General features: G+C 41.5%; 1 protein-coding gene across 3 annotated transcripts; it reads left to right on the forward strand.

The window, feature by feature from the left end:
• Positions 1-10,981: 10,981 nt before the first annotated feature.
• Positions 10,982-18,526, forward strand: PDP1 (pyruvate dehyrogenase phosphatase catalytic subunit 1). 3 transcript variants are annotated; one of them, XM_017830602.1, is made up of 3 exons: positions 10,994-11,101; positions 11,508-11,542; positions 14,584-18,526. In XM_017830602.1, the coding sequence occupies exons 2-3, from the start codon at positions 11,512-11,514 to the stop codon at positions 16,233-16,235; spliced, it is 1,683 nt and encodes a 560-aa protein (XP_017686091.1). In that variant the 5' UTR covers positions 10,994-11,101; positions 11,508-11,511; the 3' UTR covers positions 16,236-18,526. The 3 variants fall into 3 exon arrangements, with proteins under 3 accessions (XP_017686093.1, XP_017686091.1, XP_017686090.1); XM_017830604.1 differs by lacking the exon at positions 11,508-11,542 and having other exon boundaries at positions 10,982-11,101; XM_017830601.1 differs by lacking the exon at positions 10,994-11,101 and having other exon boundaries at positions 11,333-11,542.
• The last annotated feature ends 4,865 nt before the right edge of the window (positions 18,527-23,391 follow it).

Below are 23,391 nucleotides of genomic sequence, written 5' to 3' on the forward strand. Positions count from 1 at the left end.
TATTGACTACAGGGATCTGTCTTTGTGGAGTGGCCAAGCATTAAGGGAGATACATTTCAGGAGGACAGGCAAAAAAAAAAAAAAAAAAAAAGAAGTGAAATCCAAAATTAAGTATTAACGAAAATTCTAATACAATGTCCTGTAACTGTGCAGTTACTGTTAAAATCTGGCACTGTCAGCAACAGCATTTTAGTTTGCCTTGATTGTCTAAAATCAAAAGGTGACACGGCCAAGTTCTTCTCTCACTGAAATGTATGTTTTTCCCTCCCACTTTCGTTGGCGTTGGCAGGTTCAGCTTGCTGCATTGTCACAGTCTCTAGTTGCTTCCCATATTTAAGCTTAAATAAAGCAGTAGTGTGGTATTAACAGAAAACAAAACAAAACAGAAGCAATAGATCAATATAGTGACATTTCCTCTCTGCATCCAGCTCCTCTGATGTTCCTGGCTGCCACGGCGGCGCTTCACAGCTGCTCCCTGGTACGTGGCCACAAACAAGCCTGTTGTTCATCTCTGCATCATACAACATTTTTCTCTATTCCTCTGGTACAGAAACTGGTTGTAGCTGACAGAAGATAAAGTAAAAGCGTTAAAGATAATAATTTTCAAACATCAAAACCAAATCTTTCTTCTTTGTAAAGGTGTTTGATTTGAGACAGCTAGTGAACAAGTTTTTATTGAACACTGTTTATTGATGTCCAAAAGAAGCCAAAGAATGCTCCAGATGCTGTATTTACTTCAACATTCGTTATATCAATGCATCATGTGGAGCAACTGCAGCAGAAGTATATTTGACACACTAATCCATAGCCACACAAGCTTGGTTAGTGGTGCTTGTATGCAACAAACAAGAAATTTCTAGTTCACAGGGATGGGCAGATTTCTGGCAGGACTCATCACTGCATCTTTAATGGGGTCAGAGACGTGGCTTCCCAACATTACACTACTATACCTGATGACTTGGCCTTGGTAGCAAGATCAAACAGGCTTGAGTACAGTCATAGAACACAAGGTAAAGGTGGCAAGGCACCTGGCAGAATTATGATTGCTGCAGGTGTGCTAAAATCATGAAAACACGAGGGTCTGGCACTGTGAGTACTGTAAAGATGGCCTTAAGGAATGACCCTGGAAAATGGTACAGCGTGAGAAGAGATTCAATCACACCATAGTCCCATAAGTCAAGTTTGCCTTGTTTCATGTACAAAATCCCTGTTCACAAGCATTATTGGTTATAAGCATGCAGGGAGCCGCTCAAGACCCAGTTTGTCTATTGTCATAGGTCGTCCTTATTTGGATATTAACCAGTCTTTTTTTTTTTTTTTTTTCCCAGAAAGATCTGGCAGCAAAACAACATTTTTAAACTTTTCTGACATGGTTGGAATGTTTGGGTGTGAGCCTTGCTGCAGTATGTGCTACAGCCTGAATGCTGTGCAGCAAACCCTGTGCCTTTGAGGACAAGCTGGGCACAGGGAGTGCACTTCTCGTGCTCATGTGAGCCCTGATATGTCACCATCTGGAAACAGTTCAGAGTTGTCGACAACGCAGATTTGCTAATCAAAACTCCATGGCTGAAGGACACATATACTGACCTTTACTACAGTCCTGGGAATGTTGCAGCAGCCTGAAATGACTTTGTAGAGCCGCTCCCACTGCTTGAGTTGGAAAAGATTCTTTGGCAGTACTGGTGGGGATACTATGCCTCTGAACAAAGCACCTTTTTAATATGTACTTTTCAGAGAGAGGGGAGGAATTATCTCTGATTCAACAGGGCTTTCAAATATTCTTTCCAGATTACTACAGTGCTTTCATTCAGTTATGCAGACTTCAAATTAAAAGTTAATGAAAACTAACACACTTTTAATTTCTCCTGAGGTGCCTTTGCTCTCTTATTCAAACAGCTGAGAAGGGGAAGTCAGAAGAAAATTTCTACTTGTTTGACAAAGGGTTCAGGGACTCTGAGAACTGCCTGGCAGCACATTCCTGTATCAACACCGTTGCTGTAATTTTGAATCAGTTGTGCTTATTTTTCAAGTGTGTTTTATAGCCACCTCCCACATGGCAACATGTGAGCAAGTAAAGTATCATTAGCTCTGATGGGCATCCTTTGTCTTCCCAGGAAATGACTAAATGGTGTCCTCAAAAAGCTGACCATTGGAGAGCAGTAGAAATTACAGACTCATGTTTGGCACAGAGTGTCATATTCGCAGCTGTACTGACTGCCTGCCAGGAGCTGTCTGCCTACAGGACATGCTGTCTTCCAGTTGCTCGACCCAAGATAGTTCAAGAGGATAAGAGCAGTGTTAGAGAACTGAACAGACTTTCTCTTTGCAGATTTCTCTTGCTTGGTTTTACTGCTGTCCTCTGGGGGATAGAGAGCTTGTTGCCAGTCTCCAGATGATGGCAGATTTAAGAAGTGGTTTCTAGATTAACTTAAGGCACTGCTTTTCGACTCAGGGTAAGGCATCCCTTCATTATTAACATACGAGAAAAAAGCCCCACCCGTGACTCATATATTTTACCCATGACACATGCAAATACAAATCAGAACAACTTGAATACAGGAAAATCACTGGGATTTTTTTTTGCTAGTGGTTTTAAACCCTTACAGCTTCATAGACCCTATTCCTCCTCAGCCCAGCTCTTCTTTTAGCCTTTCCTATTTGATCCTAGCAATCACTCTGAGTCATGATGTTAGTACTGAGTATAGTGTAATAGACTCATGTGTACAATTCCTTTATTTAAAAAGTTCTTGTTTTCCTGAACACAGTAAAAAGCAGGCAGGCAAACAGTAAGAGCCCACCTGTGCTCACATTCAAGCCCTTTCCAGGAAGTTCTTTGCCCCAGTGTTCTCCTTCCTTTCAGTGTCGTGTCCCTGACCTCAGTTTACTGTGCCTTTGCATTTCTATCCTTTTTTAAATTCTTTTCCTTTCTTACATGCTCACACATGACTTCACAACTTCTAGCTTAGCCACTTTTTGTCTGTATCATTTACTAGTACACTGCATAGCGAGCCTGTCTGAGAACATGCTGTTACCTAATTTTCTGATACTGGTGCATATTTTGCGAGGTGGATTGTACTGTTTTGGTTTTTAGTAATCAGAGTAATTTCACTGCTTTCTCATGCCGAACAAATTTATTTTATTTTTTTCTCATCCCATAACTTTTCCTTTCTATTTTCAACACGACTTGATGCAATCACAAGTTGATTACATTTTGCTTCATGAAAACGGAAGTAAACTGGAATTGCACACGTGGAATTTTGCAAATGGCCAAAGTGATGTTGGGATAGCTGCACGGGCTGATGGAGAGAACAAAAGTCACTCCCAGGGTGTGGCTCTGTACTCCCTCCTGCTCCCCGGCCCCGCTGCAATGCCCCTCCCTGCTGCCAGAGACTGCTGTCTGCCCTGCTCTGTGTAGTGAGCCGTCGGTGGAGTCGCGTCCTGAACTGCTCTGTGAAACGATCCAAAATTAAAAGTGCTTTTGGGAGCACTTTAAAGTACGGCTGGACACGCTCTTGTATGAGTGGTGACTCGGAGTGCCTGGGAGGGGACATGAAAGATGAAGCAAGAAAGAGCTTTCTATAAATGAGGTTACAGCTGGATGGCTTAAACTAGACAGAGAATGAGACTCCACAGTTATTTGTTCTTGCGCCTTTAACCTGCATGGCATCGGTATGACTGAGCCAGATTACACAAGAGCACAGTGACACATCACAACCTGGTCGTCCACTGGGTTGAGCAAAGCACTCTGTGCACTTCAACCATGAATCTTATGTTTTCCATTGGGAACGAACAGTAAAGGACATTAATTGCTGTGAGCATTGAAAACAAATGAGCATGGAGATTGTGCCTATGATGACAATATTTTTGAATGCACTTGTTTCCTGAGGATTGGAAGTAAATATTTTTTTTTTGTCTCATGTGTGACTGCAGGATTATGTCAACAACACATTTAAAAGAAACAGGAATATTGTGTGCTACAGGAATTTCCTAAGGTAACTGAAATAGTGACTGAAATAAATCAGTTCTTGATAACCCAAAATGTAATTTAAAACATAAATGCCTTTTTGAGCTCATCTGTTCTAAGCTGGATAGAGCCCAGCATGTTTCAGTTTTTAAATAACTCATTCCCATGACCTTTGCAATTCACTACCTTATACAACAGTGCAAAAACGAGCTTCATACACATGACTCAGGCTGCCTTAGGGTTGCTGAAATTTAAGAAGGCAGCCTACGTAACATGATCACAAGCAAAAGGAAAATAAAAGACAGCTTATGTAACATCCAGCCAAATTGGACAAACCTCTGCAGTTACACAAGGCTGCAGGCTGCAGAGATGTATCCGAAGTTAAAAGAAATTTTACAGAAACAACCTGATGTGGCTGGTGTTTAGCCCTGGTGTTTAGCCCTAGTGTTTAGTGTCAACACTAGTAAAATAAATAATCCTTCCTCTTAAAATACTGCTCTAAAACACTTAGCTTGCACTCTGGATATGCTCCAGGACATTTGAAACACATGAAGTAAAATGATCATGGAGAAGGAGCAAGGTGCCTGGACGTACAAGCCCAAAATGATCCACAGGAAACATGTGACATGAGCTCCTGACAAGCAGCAAGGTAGCAGTCATCTTGTTCTTACTAAATGTCTTCCCAATGTTCCTAGATCTTTATGGAGGTTCCTCCCAGGCACAGCCCATCTGTAAGGAAACCTGTGATCTTGCACCACCTCCCCAGCCTGTGCCACAGGAATATCATTGAGCTGTGCAACTGAATATGCAGATTATTCAGACTTGCAAGCCAGATCCAGCCCTGGGCTGGAATCCAGATCCAAGGAAAGCACCCAGGTGCCAATGCAGGGCAAAATTAGAGTGGGGATCCCTAAATGACCTTATAAAAAACTCCCGAGGACAAGAAGAGCACCCCAATATCAGGCCTGCTGGAAATAGCCACAGTCAGGCCTTCTCTTTTGGTTAAAAGCCTGGCACAGGAGCACAGCTTTGTTCTGCTGAGATGGAGAGGATTTCTCAGAGGGAGTTGGCTGCCTCCAGTTCCTGGACACAATAAACAAAGCTCTGGCTTTCCTTGTAAGACACAGTGTTGCTCTTTCTGCTGGTCTCTATCTTTCTGTAATAGCCTAGTGGCTAAAGCTTGTAACTGTAAAACACTGATAGAATTGTCACCTTCATTCCACACGGCCTGTTTTTCCAGACAAGTCCTGTTACTGTCTGGCTGTAGGTCAGCTGAGGTGAGGGCAATCCCTTAGCTTGCAGTGAAGACTGGTCCCCGACTCACCCAGGAGTCCACCACTCCTTGGCTCAGAGGCAGCAGCTGGGATTCTGTAACCTTCTACCTAGGCACTTGCCTGGAAAAACAGAGTAATTTACTGGATCCAACCATAAGGCTCCATATCTTTTTCAATTATTATATTGGTTACATATTTCTTGGACTATATTCTCAGTTATTTGTGGCTAGACTTGAGCTAACTCCTTTCCAAGCCATCAGGAAATTATTTTCCTTTTGAGAAGCACACTGTTTAGGGGTGGGCAGACAAACCAGACCAAAGGTAAGAGGATAGAACAAATACATTTTTGATTTGTTGCTTAAAAATATAAATTAAACACATAGTATAAAGCAAATAGTAAATATTTATGTAGATGGGGTCACTTGAGATCATGTCTATTTATCAACCAAGGAAAACAGTAACCTAACTTATCTTTCTTCCACTAAAAAAACCTAAATGCTTATGTTTTTTCATCAAATACAAATTTCGAACCCCAAAAGATACAGCTCAGTCTTATTTTTCCAGCATTTAGGCAAGGCTGATCTTCAGAAAGATAAATAAGAGTGACAAAGAGGTCACTTTTGTCTCGTATTCTTTCTAAACTTCCTTGTTTCAAGTGGAAATGAGACCTGATCTAACCCTGGGCTACAAGACATCTAAGAGATTGGTTCAGAGTCTACTCTTGGTTCTAAATTGAAATTTCTAATTTTATCTTCTATAACTACTTTCCACTCCAAAGTATACCCTCATGCTAAGAAGGTAACACTGGTACTTCTAGTAATTGGCACTTGTTGCTCTTCCTCATTGCTGGAAAAGTTATTAGTCTTTAACAACCACATTTGCCTAGAAAGATCTCAACTCAAATGAGCCAGCTGTGTCTAAAGACCATCTTTCAACTCCAGTGACCTCAAGTAAAGACAAAAGGCTGCATGCAATTACCAGCCTCTAAATCATCTTTGATTTCGGAAGTATCATACCTGATAAAATGAACCCAGGATATCATTGTTTCAGCAGTATTAGGTAAGTCATATTTTGGCTGTTGAAAAGTGTAGGCTATTCTCTGTATGAAAAAAAATGCTGGCAGATTCCCCTCTGCATTTTAATCTCTGCTAGTTCCCCTGGAGTCTATTGAATCTTTTGCATGGCATCCATTATAACTGCAAATGTAGTTACTTTTTTAAATGACTGTAACAAAGACATTTGAAAAATGCACATCATGAACTACAGCTGGAAAAGGGATCAGACCCTTCAGAGACAAGATAATTCCCAGATTCAACCTCCTGATATCCCAAAACTGCTTCCTCATAACACAGACACTGATAATGTCATAAGTATAATTCTTGAGGCTGGCCAAAAAATTATTTTCCAAGAACATTTTTTGACAGAATTTCCTTTATTTCACCAAGTTGTCAGAATGCTGTATTCCTCAAACTGGATACAGACCCTGAAAGATGAACCCAAGTGAAGGGTGCAAACTAGTGCACAACTACTACCAAAAACAAAAAGTGCATTTAGTTCTCTGCTAATGAGATGGGGATCAACATATAGTATGGAGCAAAGAAGTCCAGAGGGGCAAGAGTCAACAGATACAAGCTGAACAAGGAAAATTCTGATTAACTACAAGTTAAAAATCTTCACAATGAAAGTGGTGAACCACTGGAACTGGGGCCCAGGCAGATTGGAGCACCTCAGTCCTCAGAGACATCCAAAACAGGACTGGCCAACTCCCTGAACAACCTGACCTAGCTTTGAAGGTGGCCTTGCTCTGAGCAGGTCCTGTTTGACCTCAATTATTCTATGATTCTGGGAAGCTGGATTTGAATGGTTGAATGACTCAGAATCATTGCTTCAGTTCAGAAAGCAACTGAGAGTGAAGGGACAAAGGGCCTCCGGGGGAGATAAAATAAATTACACTATCCCTGAGTCTCACAGTGATAGCGAAATACCCACTGAAAGCAACTGACTATGATTCCCCACTGGACTTGCCTTTAGAAAGGGCAGTGGGAGATATCAATCATGTACCACTGGTTTACTCTAAAGTTGACTCTTAAGAGATGTTTTTTAAAAACCACCTTTTGCAGGGCTCAATGTAAAATTTCAGAAACATTCACCGTACTTGGGAATCCAGCTGTGTTGAGGGAGGATGAATGTCCCTCACGCAGCAAACACTCCCTGAGAGGGCAGTAGAACACTTGAATGTACAACCAAACCTTCCCTTTGAAGCAAACTGAAGACCACAGGCTACCGCTGTTTGCAGGTACTCCAGCTGCTCTGAACTGTACTGACCCATTTATATTTGCCACATAATGCCTCCACCAAAAATAAATTACTGCTCTGTGCAACTGTAGACTTGGATTGGCGTCAGTGCTTCTGTAATGCTCTCAGGAAAGGAAAGAAGATAGTTTAGTCTTGTCCTATTCTTCCTGTTTATCCAGTTCACTGTATTTTTTTCTCCCTTTTTCCCCCCCTTCCTAGGCTTTTCTTTTTTATGCTTTCAAAACTTGTATGACCCCTCTGTCTTTTTTTCCTGCTCTAGGTTGGTATGGCAGCATGCCAGGTGGAAGTGTTTGATCTGTGCACTCAGCTTCAAGGCAGGTTTTAGGAGCAACTGCTCTTTTCAACAAGCATTTCTGGAAAAAACAGCATTTCTGAAACATTGTGTGCAAAGATATCATAAGAATGTTAAGGAGTCAGTGGACATAAAAACAAGTAAAGTGTTACCCTATGCTTCTGAGCTGGCTTTCAGTAAAATGAATCAATAAAATTGAATAAATAAAATATTCATATGTTAGGCACAAGAACATATTTAAACTAGAAAGTTATTAGAAACACTTGATTTCAAATGAAAATGGGGTTTGATGCTCTGTAATGGAGTTTCTCTGGAAATGTGTGTTAGGGTAACTACTGCAGCACCTTAGCTGCAGTGATAATGCATAGCTGCCTATTGGTTCTGCAGTGCAGAATTACCCACTGCCAGCAACAGGCACAGTGGACAAGAACTGATGTCTTTTGTCACACTCAGCTGATAATCCTTTCATCCAGGGAAACAGGGAGACTTTGCATATCGCGAAGCAGTTACAAATGATTGCTTCTCCATCAGTCTCTGATGTAAAATGTGGAACAACAGGTTTTTATTCATTAAAATAATTTTTATTCTTTAGAATCAGCAAAAATGGATTGTTCCTCAAAGTGCACAAAAAGGTTTTGGCAGTAGCAAGATGAAGAGAAGGAAAACTTAATTTTCCAGTTAGATTGCAACATCCAGCTTCTGGAAGACCAGCAAACTCGCATCAGCTTGAGGAGCAAAATATCAGCCAAGTTTTAGTATTTTGTCTTTCATTTGTAGGATTTATATGTGGTTGCTAAGGCCAAATTCTCTTCTCATTCAGTATTTTAAAATTCAGATTTTGTCTATTGTTCAGAGATAAGTGGTATCAATAGGACACTGTAGGAGAAGGAGCCACAACTTCCAACACAAGCTCTAAGAGTAGCTCTTCTCCTGGCCTCATCAGGAAATCAGGAAGAAAAAAGGATAAATAAATAAAAAAATAAGCAGAGACCTATAACTACACTTCCGATTTCACAGCAAATTATGGAGAATCAAACTAATGGGCACAAGTTTTCTGGAGACCAAAAGTACTAAATGCTAACTATTTTGAGATTTTTTTTTTTCTCAGTAGACAACTCTAGAGACCTACAGTCTCTGCAGAATTCATACATGAATCCATTCTACAAACTCTGTACTTATTGTACTTATAGTCAGGAATACGAGGTGATGGGTGGCGACTTCATCCCAATCCATTTCTGTATACCTACTCATGTAACTATTACTCAAATTCACCCAGGCAGAGGTCTGTCTTCCCACAGCCTTCTACCCTCTGACAGGGTAAGATGATGCCTTAACTGTGCCACTGGACATAATCTATAAGAACATTTCTAAACTTGGGGGCTTTACAGTCACTCTTGCTGCAAGTAGAAAATTATGTAAATGGTTGTTGTTTCAGCGTATTCCGCCAATCTATTTCTAACCATGTGCTGCCATTAGAAAGGAATGCAAATTATTCATCTTCCATGCCTGTTTAATGAAGTCTTTAATGTACAATGGTGTCTGTCAAATGCCTTTTTCTGGTTTTAGTTCTAAAATAAACCTCAAAGAGAAGAAGATTGAGTACAATTCTTGATAAACAAATGTCCCAAAAGTCACCCAGAACATCAATGAATTAACATTAGAATACTCTGCATTTCCAACTACTGCTGGGGAAGACTTGCATTTTTAAGGATGGCATCATTTTATCTTTCTAGCTGATTTTCACGCAGAAGGTCACAGGGCAGTACTTTCCACACTCTTACATCTCAAGTACAGCTCACTAAGTGCAGATTTTCTTTTGTTTCCAAAACCTCTGGTTTTGGTATACAGCTATACACACCCTACCAACTGGGTAAAATGCAAGTATAGTCAAAATCCATGTTTTTTTAGAGCTCCTAAGGGAACGTTAATTGCAACACCCTGAGGCTCGCTGAACATCTGCTGCCAACAACACACAGCAAAGTGGGCATCCCAGCCATCCTGAAAATAGAAAGGCATGAGAGCACAGGTATCTATCAACAGAGAAAGACATCATTGACTATTGAATTTATATACTTTCCATAGTCAGAAATTTACAGGAAGAATAAGGCTGGATCAGAGTATCTCAGAAGCACGTGCAAAATTTAGCATTGCCCTAGATATGTCAGTGAGGACAGGACCGTAACTAACAGCGGGGAGAGAAAGGGAGTAGGCGAGGCTGCTGCTCCTGCCACACTGGTGGGAATGATAGGTGCTGCTCTTTTGGGGAAGGGCTTTGTAACCACTGCCCTCAAACCATTCCTTGCTGGCAGCGGCAGCAGCCAGGGTGGCTTTGTCAGGGCAGAGGTCCCTGGATGTTGGCACTCCATGGCAGCTTTTTCTGGAGGGATTCTGGTGAAGATGAAACACCACAGGGCAAATGAAAAAACAAACAAACAAACAAACAAACAAAAAAAAACCCAAAAAAACCAACAAACAGAAAAAGCACATGTTGCACTACAGACTTCAGTTGACTCTTGAGGAGTTAACGTGTTTTGTTACTGTTCACGTCGTGAATATTTCAAGTGGAAAAAACAACCCAGCCCACATTTCCCACTCTTTAAGATTAATTCAAAGTAAATGTCAAGACGCCTTACAGACAATTTTTAGACATTTTCCCATATTCAGTCTCCCTAACAGACAGAAGCTGTGTGACTCTAGCTCCTGACCAGCGTGGGGGGCTTTCTCGGGGCAGAGTTCCCCGGTTTAGGGGCCAGGCTTCACAGTGGTCTCTTGCGGAGTTAACGTGCTTTGTGACTGTTAAAAGGAACTTCACGAAGATTTCAAAGGCGAACCCCCTCACACATTTCCCCCTGGGAAAACGAGCGCCCGGCCGGGCTCGCCCTCCCCGCGCGCTGGGCGGGGCGGGGCGTGGGGGTGCGGCGGATGTGCCGCGCGTCGCCGCCGCGTTCGCGCCTTCCCGCCCCTGCGCGGTGCGCGCGCACGCAGCGCCCCCTGCGCCTCCTGTCCCCACGCGCGCTCCCGCAGCCTCCGCGTCACGTGACCGCCTTGCCCTTCTCGGCAGCCAATGGGCGGCGCGCCGCGCGCCGCAGGGCTCTTTATAAGGCGCGGCGCAGCAGCTGCGGGCGTGAGGCGGTGGCTGCTGGGGGTCCGAGAGGCGGTGGTGCGTGCGGGGTGTCGCGGGCCTTCCACCCGCCTGTCTCCCTGTGCCGCCTGGTCCTTCCACCCGCCTCCTTGTGCTGCCTGGGAAGGGGCCAGGTCTGTGCCCGGGACGGGCGGAGGGAGGAGGAGGTGGTCGTCGTGCCGGAGGCGGGCGGGCGGCTGGCTGGGGAGGGGCGGCCATGTCGGGACCGCGCAGCGCCTGAGCGGGCAGCGCTGTCCCCGCGGCGGCGCCGGGTGGGCCCGGCTCCTCGCCCTGCCGGAACGGACAGCGGGGCCGGCCGGGCTCGGTGCGGGCGATCGCTGCGGAGCTGGCTCGGTCCCATCGCCGAGCGGGCGGCGGCGCCGGGCGCCCGCAGAAGGGCTGTGTGCGTGTCTCCTCCTGTCTGCCGTCCTGCCTCCGTGCCGGAGCTCTCCGCCTTCTCTAACAAACTCTCTGCCTTGCTTCTCCCCCCGCCCCCCGGGCTTCTGCTTTGTGGATGTTGGCGGCTTCATGTTGTGACAGGAGAATGTGTGTGTGTCCTGGGCCCAGGCGGATCGGTATGTATGTCCCTGCGTGGAACGACGGGCTCGGGGGTCAGATGGGATCCGGGGAAGGGGCTACCGGGCCGGGCTGTGTCCGAGGGCTGAGGCGTGGGGGGAGGATTAGCGGTGCTGCTTGGGTTCAGTGCTTCTCGTTCCTCCTCCCCACCTCCATCCTCTACAACAGGCTTGTTCAGGTCTGTAAGGTGTAGGAAGGGCACCCAGGGGAAGTGTTATTAGCTGAAGCCATAGGTGTCTTTGGCACAGTGTTATGGAGGAACCTGTCTGTGCTGTGTCAATTGACCTTACTAGTACAGCTAGAACATCCCTTTATTAAACGAAGGGATATTTTTATGTTTTTTTTAGTGTAGTAGTATAAAAGCCATACATTGACCACCTGACTCATTATTGGCTGTATTATGTTTGCAGCTTGAAAAGTAACATTTGTACCCTGTTCAGAGCTGGGAGAGATGTTTACACTGCATCAGTTCTAATCTCTTGACAAATCTTCATTGAACTGTAAAATTTCTACTTCACCTTTTTCTTCTCTGCCATCTTTTGATCGATCATCATGAACTTGGGATCTTAAAGTAATTATTTAAAGGCTAGATGGTGTGTCTGATTATATTTGGGACATCTGTGTTGTGGGGATAAATGGGAGAGACTTAGAATTTCAGTTCAGGTTGGAAAACTTGAAATTTTGCATTTGCTTCATCAACTTCATAGGATTTATTAAATCTAGTATGTGAAACAGACTGATCTCTTAAGCTAATGTAGATCTAGTGTAAGTGATACAGACCATGGATTATTTGAGGCCAACTTTTTACTACTTCCTCTTGGATTTCATGTAATATTTAATAAACTAATGATTAAAAATCAGCAAAATATCCTCCAGTGGTGATGCAGAACCATTACAACAGTGGTATATTGGTATTTTTGCTTCATCATGGACCAACAACAAAACTGTCAGAACAGTTGTGGCACCACTGAGGGTCAGCACTGAACACAAATGCTGAGCAGTCAGGAGAACCTGACTCAGTTAGACTCTAATGGGAGACCAGTGCTGAATCCAAGGTGCTGCTGTAGGCCAGGCACATCCATAGAACCTTGAGGTTACCATTCTGTAAGCAAAATTGTTGCTTTTAAATGTCACCTGAAGAAATATACATAACTATTACCAAAATAGATCCTTTATAATTAGAAGGCAGTGAATATTTGGAGTTGCAGTCTACTGCTGTCATGCTGTGTGCATGTGAAACTTGGACTGGAGAAAAAGACTTTGAAAAGCAAATGGGTAACAGAAATTTAGTGTTCATCTGGAAGTTTGAGCCAATATGCTGCTGCTGAGCATCTGGACTACAACCAGAGCTCTTCTTGGTAGCTGCATAACAGAAAACTGACCAGTTCAGTCTTCACAGCTGTCAGTGGGAGACATGGAGAGGTCAATGGACAGGATTTTTTGTCAATCTAAGTCAAGAGTGACAGTCACTCATTAAGACTGGGAAGCCAGTGGAGTAATAGCAACATGAATTCTACTTTGCTTTTGGCAGTTATGTATCTTGCAACAGAGAAATGGACTCCATTCCAGGTTACATAAGGAGAAGAAGCAAGCTTGGAGGGAAGAATGTGACTTGCTTGCCTCTCTTGAAACAGAGTGAATGGGGTGAAGTTTCATATATTTCTAGACACTTCTCAGCTGGTCTGAGTGATCAGAATCCTGTGGCCGAAGCTATGGAAAGCTCAGGGAATAGAGTGATTACAGAATGCAATTCTGTCTGTATTGCACGATCCTTTAGATTGAGTATTGGGGCTTGCTGCATATTTTATAGCAGTGTCTCATCTGAAATACTGTAGTGCTTGGCTAAAAAAATCAATTTAGTGGCTGAAGCACCTTGCATAACACAGCAATATTCATTTTTTTTCAGTAAAACAAATCTGAGATAGAATGGTGCTGATTAGTACTTATGACTGCAGTAAGCCTTCTAATGGTCTTTTCTGAGAAGAAGCTTTTATGATGGAACTTGATCATAAAAGTTAGAGAAAATTGAATTCTCCTTAACTGCATGTACTTCACACAAGGCACAGTTCAATTCCATTTCCATTTGGAATTGTTTCCTCAAGTATGACACTGTAGAAGACTTCTGATAATGAAGCGTAGTGAATAAGACTTTTGAGAGATACTCACACTAATGTTGTGATTTGGTATGTAAATGGGAAAAAGGAAGTGTATATTAGAATGATCTTCAGGGGAATGAAAAATAAGGAAACATTTTAGATGTGGCAAGTAGTATAATTTTTTTTGATATTGAACTTAATAATTTATCTTAATACTGAACTAGCATTAGTCTATTGAGCAGGGTTTTATTCTAGTCATGGAAGCAAACACAGTTTGGATGTAGTTCTTCAATTGAATAGCTTCCTAAAGTGTTTTATAGTTCTAAAACTCACTGGAGTAGATGAGCTGTTAGTAAGATGTGGTTACAAAAAGAATATCTGCGCTTTATGACCTACTGCTTGCTTCTGTCATCTAAACCATCTTCATTTTAAACCCAGTTGTATGTAGTCTTTAAGTTGTTCTTGAGTCTTACTGTTAGATGGTTTCTCTTCTTTAGCCTTATAGAAAGACAGACTTTTCCTCCTTGTGTGCCCTGACATCTGGCTCTGACATCTGTGAAATCACCAGGAAAGCAAATACCTATGAAAGCCCTGTAGAAGGTGACAATACTGTAGAGTGCTTCATGATAACTGTTGTCCTAAGTTCTTTGAAGCTTTCTTGTCTGTCTGGCTGATGTTTTCACTTCCTGCCTGCTATCTGAGTGGGTATAAGAGCTAAAATATCTATTCTGAACTGAAGTGTGGTATAGCTTTTTTGTTACAGCCCAATGTAGTGTCTATAAACAAACACCTCTTAATGCCTTTCTTTGTCAAGTCCTCTGAAGCTATGAAGTCGATATAAGGAACTTGGTTAGGGGCTATAAACATCTTAACACAGACCTTAGGGGGCGGGGTAAGAATCTGTTGGCTGTCCCCATAAGCACAGTTGTTCTCTTGTCTTTCAGCAATTCCAGTCCGAAGCTCCAGGCTACCATTGTTGTCTGATGCCATGCCAGCACCAGCTCATCTGTTCCCATTGATTCGTAACTGTGAGATTAGCAGAATAGGCAGCACTGCGTGTTACTGCCACCATAGACATCTGTGTTGTTTGCCATCTCATTTTGCTCACAGTCACTTCAGATATGCACCGCAGAAGAAATTTGCAGCACTTTATAGGCCAAAGGAGAACTTTAATCACTTCATTCACACAAGGGATCATGCTTCTGCGTCACAGAGGTTTTACCTCACTCCTCCACAGGTCAACAGCATCCTGAAGGCAAATGAATACAGTTTCAAAGTCCCAGAATTTGATGGTAAAAATGTAAGTTCTGTTCTTGGATTTGATAGCAACCAATTGCCTGCTAATGCTCCGATAGAGGACCGGAGGAGCGCTGCCACGTGTTTACAGACAAGAGGGATGCTTCTGGGTGTGTTTGATGGCCACGCAGGCTGTGCTTGTGCTCAAGCTGTAAGTGAAAGACTGTTTTACTACATTGCTGTCTCTTTGTTACCTCATGAGACTTTACTTGAAATAGAAAATGCTGTGGAAAGTGGCAGAGCTCTGTTGCCCATTTTACAGTGGCACAAGCATCCCAATGATTATTTTAGCAAAGAAGCTTCCAAGCTTTATTTCAACAGTCTAAGAACTTACTGGCAGGAGCTGATTGATCTCAACAGTGGAGAGACTACTGATGTGAGAGAAGCTTTAATTAATGCTTTTAAGAGGCTTGATAATGATATTTCTTTGGAAGCTCAAGTAGGAGATCCAAATTCTTTTCTCAACTATCTAGTACTGCGAGTGGCATTTTCTGGTGCAACTGCCTGTGTAGCTCATGTAGACGGTGTTGACTTGCACATTGCAAACACAGGTGACAGTAGAGCAATGCTTGGGGTTCAGGAAGAAGATGGATCTTGGTCTGCAGTTAATTTGTCCTATGACCACAATGCACAAAATGAACATGAAGTGGAACGTGTGAAAACGGAGCATCCAAAATCTGAAGAGAAAACTCTTGTGAAACAAGATCGTCTCTTGGGTCTCCTGATGCCTTTCAGAGCTTTTGGTGATGTGAAGTTTAAATGGAGTATTGAACTGCAGAAGAGAGTAATAGAATCGGGCCCAGATCAGCTGAATGACAATGAATATACAAAGTTCATTCCTCCAAACTATCACACTCCCCCATACCTCACAGCTGAACCAGAAGTCATATATCACAAATTACGGCCACAGGATAAGTTCCTGGTTTTGGCTACAGATGGACTGTGGGAGACGATGCACAGGCAAGATGTGGCTAGAATTGTAGGGGAGTACCTCACTGGTGTTCACCACCAACAGCCAATAGCTGTTGGTGGGTATAAGGTAACTTTGGGACAGATGCATGGTCTCTTAACAGAAAGGAGAGCAAGAATCTCTTCAGTATTTGAAGATCAGAATGCAGCGACTCACCTGATCCGACATGCAGTGGGAAACAATGAGTTTGGAACCGTGGATCATGAGCGACTGTCCAAGATGCTTAGTCTTCCAGAAGAGCTGGCTCGAATGTATAGGGATGACATTACAATTATTGTGGTGCAGTTCAATTCACATGTTATAGGTGCATGTCAAAATGAGGAACTGTGAATTTAATGTAATGAACTAATTACGAAAGTTGTAACAATGGCCAGTATGAGCAGCAAATTAAAAACATCCACCCAACAATAAAACCCCAAAAAAGCCTTTGGCAAACAAATTGTTTGTTTGCTAGATTCAGCATATCCATTGTTCCTGCCTTTCCCCAGAGCTCTAAATACATGGCAAGTGCTATTGACCTAATAAAAAACTTGAAGAGGATGTCACAGTTTGGGAAAAGAGGCTTTTATAACAGCTTTGCACTGTTGATTTCATGAATGCTGCTAGAACAATGTCTTGAATTTGGCAGATTTGGGTGAGGGAGGGAAGTAGGATGAAGAATTAACTATCAAAGATCTGGCTAGAAACAAAGCCTGTTTATAAAATATCTGCAAATATCTATAAGAAGAGATGAGTAAAAATGTTGCTAATTTTTTTGTGGGGCTAATTCTTGCTATGGTTATGTGTGAATGTATTGTCTATTGTTTCTTCAAAGGCCACTTTAACCAAGTAAGTCTTCAGTGTAACAGTTGTCTCACTTTCATATGGACAATGTCATTCACATAAGGATGTTTGTCTAAGTGTTAACTTTCAGTGCAGGTCTAAGCCATAATCAGTACCTGAGATTGTTACAGCTTAATCATAATCTTATTCACGGTAACTTCTAAATTTCTTGTGCATTAATACTTGGCTGTGGGTTTCTGATCAACCCGTAGGGCAATAATACATTACAACATGCAGCAAGATACCAGATAACTTTGTGGAGGACTTCAATTTGCACTCTTTCAGACTTTTCAGAAAGTCAGTGTTGTTTAAGGCTATGTTTGCTTTCCTAGAGGTTATGTCCTTCATGGACTCCACCACTGTCTGGTGTTGCTTGTCTAGTAAATAAGTTTTTACCTGAAAAGATCAGGAAATCATTGCTAACCTCTTTGCGGCTTTTGTAATTTGCACTCATTTTCATTTTGGCTATTTCAAATGGTCACATCGGAAGTCCCTCACTTTGGGTTAAAAACTACAAATTACAAAAAATTGAAGTACGGCTTGTAAATAGCATTTTAATTGAGAAACTAACTGGCATGCATGTGTATGTTCAGTGGCTATTTCTAGCAACTTCTTTTAGTTGTGTGTTTCTGGACAGCTGCTTTATGCATGTTCTCACAGTCCAGAATGCTATATCACACAGCAGTCTCTGAAATGGGTCTCTCTGTCTTGTAATGGTTTAATTTGAACTTAAAAAGATTGGCTATACTTGTGTGCTGAAGTTGTTGGGCTTGTAATTATAGAAAGTAGGGACTGACAGCTAATTGGTCATCATTGTATCTAATTTAGGCATGTTGATTTATTTTAACCTGGCGTTAGATTAAAAACTCAAATGCTGACTGAAATACTTGATGACTGAGAGAACACATGCAATTTGATTCCTGTGTTGCAGAGAACAATGATAGGTCAGCTTATTTCACTTTACCAAGGTGTTTCAGTTAAAATACCTCCCTAGCCTTCATCATAGCTAGTTAAATCAACACTTTTCTCAATTAACCAAAATATGCTAGGTTTCTAAAGTGGCATTTTCACTACATATAAATCTTGCCAATTAATGCTGCTGTTCCATAGGATACACTTGTTTTGAACAACGAACTTGTCCTATAGTGAACATTGGCTCCTCAAACTCACAAATGCTATGTGTACTCAGTGGCCTGCAGCTTTAGTGTGGCTGTTTCTTTACCTGACCTTAAGTATCAGCATCAGTATTGCTGTAAGGTTAACGATATCTAAGTTCACATTCAAGATATGCACAACCCTTCTTTATTTGAAGGGAAAAGGGGAACTCTAAAATGCTTAGACAATTACTGGCTGTTGACATTGCTTCTGTATCTTGTGTTTTGGTGACTGTGTCATTAACTAGGTCAATAGATTTTGTTCTAGCATTCAAATGCAGTATGTAATCTCAGCTGTTGCAGTATTTAACTTTCTTACTTTTTTTACTGTTAAAGGTCTATTACATGTATTGATGTACTTACCCTATGATTGTTAGTATGGGTTTGGTACAAGTCATAGCTGAAACAAATGCACATTGGTCCCATGGATACAACTTTTATTGAAGAAACGCTGCTTTTTGTAGTAAAGATGCATATATATATATATATATATATAGGGTCAGACAAAAGAATATTTATGTATTGCTTGGAGACTTACTCAGTATGTATGCAGTGAACAGAAGCAGCATAACTGCCTGCTGAACAGGTGGTCTGAACAAACATCTTTTAACAGATTCCAATAAAATGATCAATTATGCAAAAATCCACGTGTGTTGAATTGATGTAGAGTGTGATTTCTATTCTGCTAGGACCGAGCTTATGAACTGCTTATATTTCAAGGCTTTGTTCCTTTGTGTTGTCCCTGTTATGAATAGAGCAGATGGCCAAACAAAGTGAAGTATAAATAGAAACAGACTGAGAGTTGAACGTCTGAGCTCTTAAATGCCACTGTGAGGCTTGAACACCTACATCAGGCATGCTGGTGCTGCCTCCCCCAGGCAGCAGAACTCAAATCCTTCCATCAGTATCACTGCATGTCTCAGTGCCCAGCACCTCAGGAATACCTTTGGGTCCAGTGCTGCTGATGAAGCAGCATAATTTGAGATCATAGAGCTGTGTACTGTACTGTGTATAGAGCAATACAGCATTTCATAAACAATCTAAAACACGTGTGTGGATTAAATTTGCATAAGAATGAACTGATCATGAACTAAATGGAAACAGCTCTTCTGTCACAGGCTGTGGACATGTTTGCATTGTCTACCAGAATTGTTGCATTGCAGAAAGTACAGTTATTGTGTATGTCAGGGGAATGCTGTGATTACTTTTCCAGATAAGGACTTCACAGCTGCAAATACATGGCTCAACTGAAGAGGGTGGCTGAATCTTGATAGTCAACATGAGACCTCAAATTCACCTTAATCTTTAAAACTGTTCTTGATGAATATCAACAGAATTGTTTAACAGTGATATTAGGTAAGAGAGGAATGGGAGATCTCCTGTTAGTCTGAGCTTTCAACTTAAGACTCCGTAAATCTTCCCTTGTGTTCGAAGTGGTATGTGCATTGTATTTTCTTTGGACAGTATTTTACAACTATTGCTGTGATAACTTCTGTATTCTCAGTTTGCTGTAGAATCACGAAGGTTGGAGAAGACCTCTAAGGTCATTGAGTCAAACTGTTAACCTACTATTGCCAGGTCTGCCACTAAATCATTTGATGAATGAATTTTTCATAATATCTAATCTAAACCTCCCCTGCCACAACTTGAGTCAGTTTCCTCTTGTCCGATCACTTGGTGCCTGGGAAAAAAACTCTGACTCTCACCTGTTTACAGTCTCCTTTCAGGTAGTAGTAAAGAGCAGTAAGATCCCTCCACTGAGCCTCCTTCTCTCCAGACTAATCAACCCTCACTCCCTCAGCTGCTTCTCCTAAGACTTGTGCTCCAATGTCCATGTGCAATCTATGTGCATGACTTGGTGAGCACAGAACTTATTAAAATACTTAATAAAGTATTTTCCCTTTCCACTCATTTCCTCATTGTAGGGCAGAGTTTTGCATATAGCAGACTTGTAAAACACAAGAGTGTAGTCTCAACATGAGATGCTGTTTGAAGTTAGTCTCTTAAACTCGTGTCTCTCTGCTTGGAACAATTCTGGAGTGAGATGTTTCTGGTAATGTTCTGATAAATACTCTGCAGAAGGCTTAGGCTGCTCTGTTCTTCCTCACAAGTGGAAGCATATTTGTAATGAGATTACCTGATGTAGATGGATAATTCAGGTTTCTGATTCTAAGCATCTGTGGTGACCTAAGCTCCCTGATACAGGCAGTTCATGTGGTTTCATGGCAAACAAATATGTGCTGTCTGATTTGCACCAATGACTGTTGTAGCAAAGACTGCTGATTACTCATAAGTGCTGCTGCATGACAGTCCAAGAACAGTGGACTTGTGCTAGCACAAGGCATTTTGAGATGCCAAGGTAATTGGCATCTTTTAGTTGATACACTTGATCCTAGGGAAGAAACACATACAGCTTCTGATTGTTGTTCAGTAATATATAAATAGAAACAAAATCTGTCGAGTTGGAAGATAAGGAAATACATAGGTTCACCACTTAGGTATTAAATATTATTAATGACTGAGGTTTTTTTTTTATTAAATTGCTGTCCTGTAAAAGCCAAAACTTCAAAACAATTGCTTTTACCATGGGAAATAGGTTCTTAGGAGAGAGGAGAACAAAAACAGATCAAATCATGTAATTAATCCTTTAAATTGTCAAACCAATTTGAATTTTCGTCCTTCTCTTTGGTATCCCATCCACCTGAATGCTGAAACACAACCCATGTCAGTTGTACAGAGTGTGTTGTTTCTTATTGAAGCTTATGTAGAACTGTACCCAAAAGCCTCCTTGACATGTTTCAGTAGTTATAAGTTGCCCACCCCATTGACATGATGGCAGATCTAGGGTTGTATTTGCAATGCAATAGATAAGCTTGTTATGCTGGTTACACTTTCTGGTTTGTTTGCTGCTCATATGTGTTTTAATAATAAATTTCTGGATAGTGGCAAAGGATAACCCAACTTTCACAAGTGGCTCACAAATGCAGTGGAAGTTGGTAGGAGCACTGTGTGGCAAAACCAAAAGCAATCTGAGATGGGTAAATGGTATGTTCTCATCTGTTCTGCAGGGTCTGAGGGTAAAAAAACAAACCCAAATAACTTATCTCATGTATTGATCAACGTGTAAGTCTTCTAAAACTGCATTTATTGCAAGTGACCCACTTAATCAGTCATGAAGCTTTCCAGGATTACATAAAACAGCATAAGAAAATACAGGCGCCATTCAGTATGCCATGATAACCAGGTACTTTATTTTGCATGTGGCAATTAACAGGAAACAAGATTTTTTTTTTTCCTAGGACTTAAGAGGAGTAGACTAAAAATTCTCACCCCTCAAAAAATCAGGATGGCACAGTACGAGATTATTTTGGGATTGTCCTCCCTATATTCTTTCATCTCTTTCTGTGTTGAAAGGGAAAAAAAGGGTAAAAAGAACAGCAGAACAGTCTATCCTAGATTGGATAAGTATCCAACTATCCCAATCTGGATAAGTAAGTAATCAGTTTTACAGATTGCAGGGGATGTATCATGCAGCAGACTGTTCACTGTCATCATGGTGAATCTTTTTTGAACAGAAAAATTATCCATGATTTATAGACTGTTTATTACATTTCCTAGCTAGGAAATCCTATTGAACAAAACTTGTCAATACCAAACTATTTTTTTGTAGCATCACGAACAAACTAGTCAGTTTTAATATCCTATATCTGTACTTAGTGTAGCCTTTAATGTATTGCCTCACATCTTAATTGCAAAAATAATCCAGTTAGGGCTGTCTAACTGCCATGTCACATGATGCTGAAAGACAGGAAAAATGCCTAATAAATAGGGAAATCGTTGACGTTAGCAGGAAAGCACCCCATGAGCTGACACACAGCCACATATTAAGCATAGTTTTTTTCAAAAGCTCTCTATATTAATGAAATGAATCTCGGACTTGCAGCAAGGTTATAGTAATTAATTATGTAGTCTTCCCTGTTGTTCTTCCCTAGTAATTCCTTGCCCACTGCGGTGGCTTAACAGCTGAGCTAATATGAAAATAGTGTTTTCCAAAGTTTTGTGGATTATACACAAGTTGATTAAAATTACTAATGGTAATTGGTTAGTGTTCCCAGTTTTAGGCAGCTGGGAGAGGAGTGAATGTTGCTTCCCTAATAGCAGCCTCTTCTAGAGGGGGAAAAGGTAAATCTTTATTATCTCTTAACAAAAGCTGTCTGCTGTACAGAAGACCTGTACAGAAGCTATAGCACAGCAGTGCTTGGTAGGGATTTATTACTCCTACTAAAAAGCCAAATGTATTCATTTGTACAGGATGCTACATTAGTACAACTACCACCCTGCTACTCTGGAACTAGCTCAAATGTCCCTGCAAAACTCGATGTTTTCCTGTGTATACACGCAGTCACTGCTGTGAGCAGATCCCTTACCAGCTTTATCTTAAGACACCTAAACTTGGATACCTCTGTATGTTCTGGGTGTTGAAGCTCCTGTCACAGGTGATGGAGCTGTATTCAGATCCTACTGTGGAGTCTGAGTAGCTATTCAGCCTACTCCACGCCTACATTAAACTTCATTGAGCACGATAGTAGCTTAGTCACCTTGTCCACACAGGCAGCTCCATTTAGGTGTTTCTTGGAGGCAAATCTTAACCATTCTTTCCAGTGTCTTCAAAGGTACAGCAGTCCTGTACAAGCACTGCCATGGCCACATTGCATCTGCCACTTCTGCATAATGACTATAGATTTTTTAGTTGTGTTGTACCTAGTGTACCTGTAATTAGCCCTATTCTAAGGGCCTGCTCTTGCCCTTTTGTTTTTAAGGTATATGGAAGTGCATCTCAAACTCCAGTGTCATCTTTTGTGTTGACCTACCCAGGTAGTGTGTAGGGTGTTGCTGCAGTGCACTATGATGCGTTGCTATTACGCCAAGGACTCCCTTTATTCTACCTGTTATAGAGCCCTGCCACTGTTTATCAGTTAAGTGAGCAACATGGTTTCTTTGGCATAACCTCTGAAGCCTGCACTTGCAACAGTGTTCGGCATTCCTTCTAGCTTTCCTGAGTAGTAATCTATAAAGCTCACAACACAGCTGATGAGACGAATCTGTGTTCTTCTATTCATTCTACTACGAAGCTCAGTTGTAAGAACAGCTCTATAAAAAAGATGATCCAGCCTTTACATAGTTCCCCTTTATCTGAAAAAAGAAATAAAAAATCCTAAACTGAGGACACAATGTCTTTTTGTCAAAATAGTCCATCTTATAAAAGGTAAAATATTAATAATTAAGGGAAAACACAGCCTGAACTTATAGTTGATAGTATAGAAGGGAGAAGAAGAGTCTTCTAGCAGGAAGCTTGGCAGCACTGTAATGTGGCCATAGACTTGTGCGATGCTGAGTCAGCGAATCTGATGTAGAAATGAACACTGAAGTGCCATTCACTGCTTAGCCATTCACTGCTTAGCAAACACTGACACAAAAGAGTCTGAGAAGCTGTCTAGCTTAGTGTCAGA

Source organism: Lepidothrix coronata, unplaced genomic scaffold (genome assembly GCF_001604755.1).
Source record: "Lepidothrix coronata isolate B3197 unplaced genomic scaffold, Lepidothrix_coronata-1.0 Scaffold181, whole genome shotgun sequence".
NCBI lineage: Eukaryota > Metazoa > Chordata > Aves > Passeriformes > Pipridae > Lepidothrix > Lepidothrix coronata.

Bases quoted from the DNA above. Each gene is read 5' to 3' on its own strand.
- PDP1 (XM_017830601.1), top strand. From the start codon at position 11,482: ATGTTGGCGGCTTCATGTTGTGACAGGAGAATGTGTGTGTGTCCTGGG. The intron at 11,543-14,583 runs GTATGTATGTCC...CTTGTCTTTCAG, and splicing joins TCCTGGGCCCAGGCGGATCG to CAATTCCAGTCCGAAGCTCC.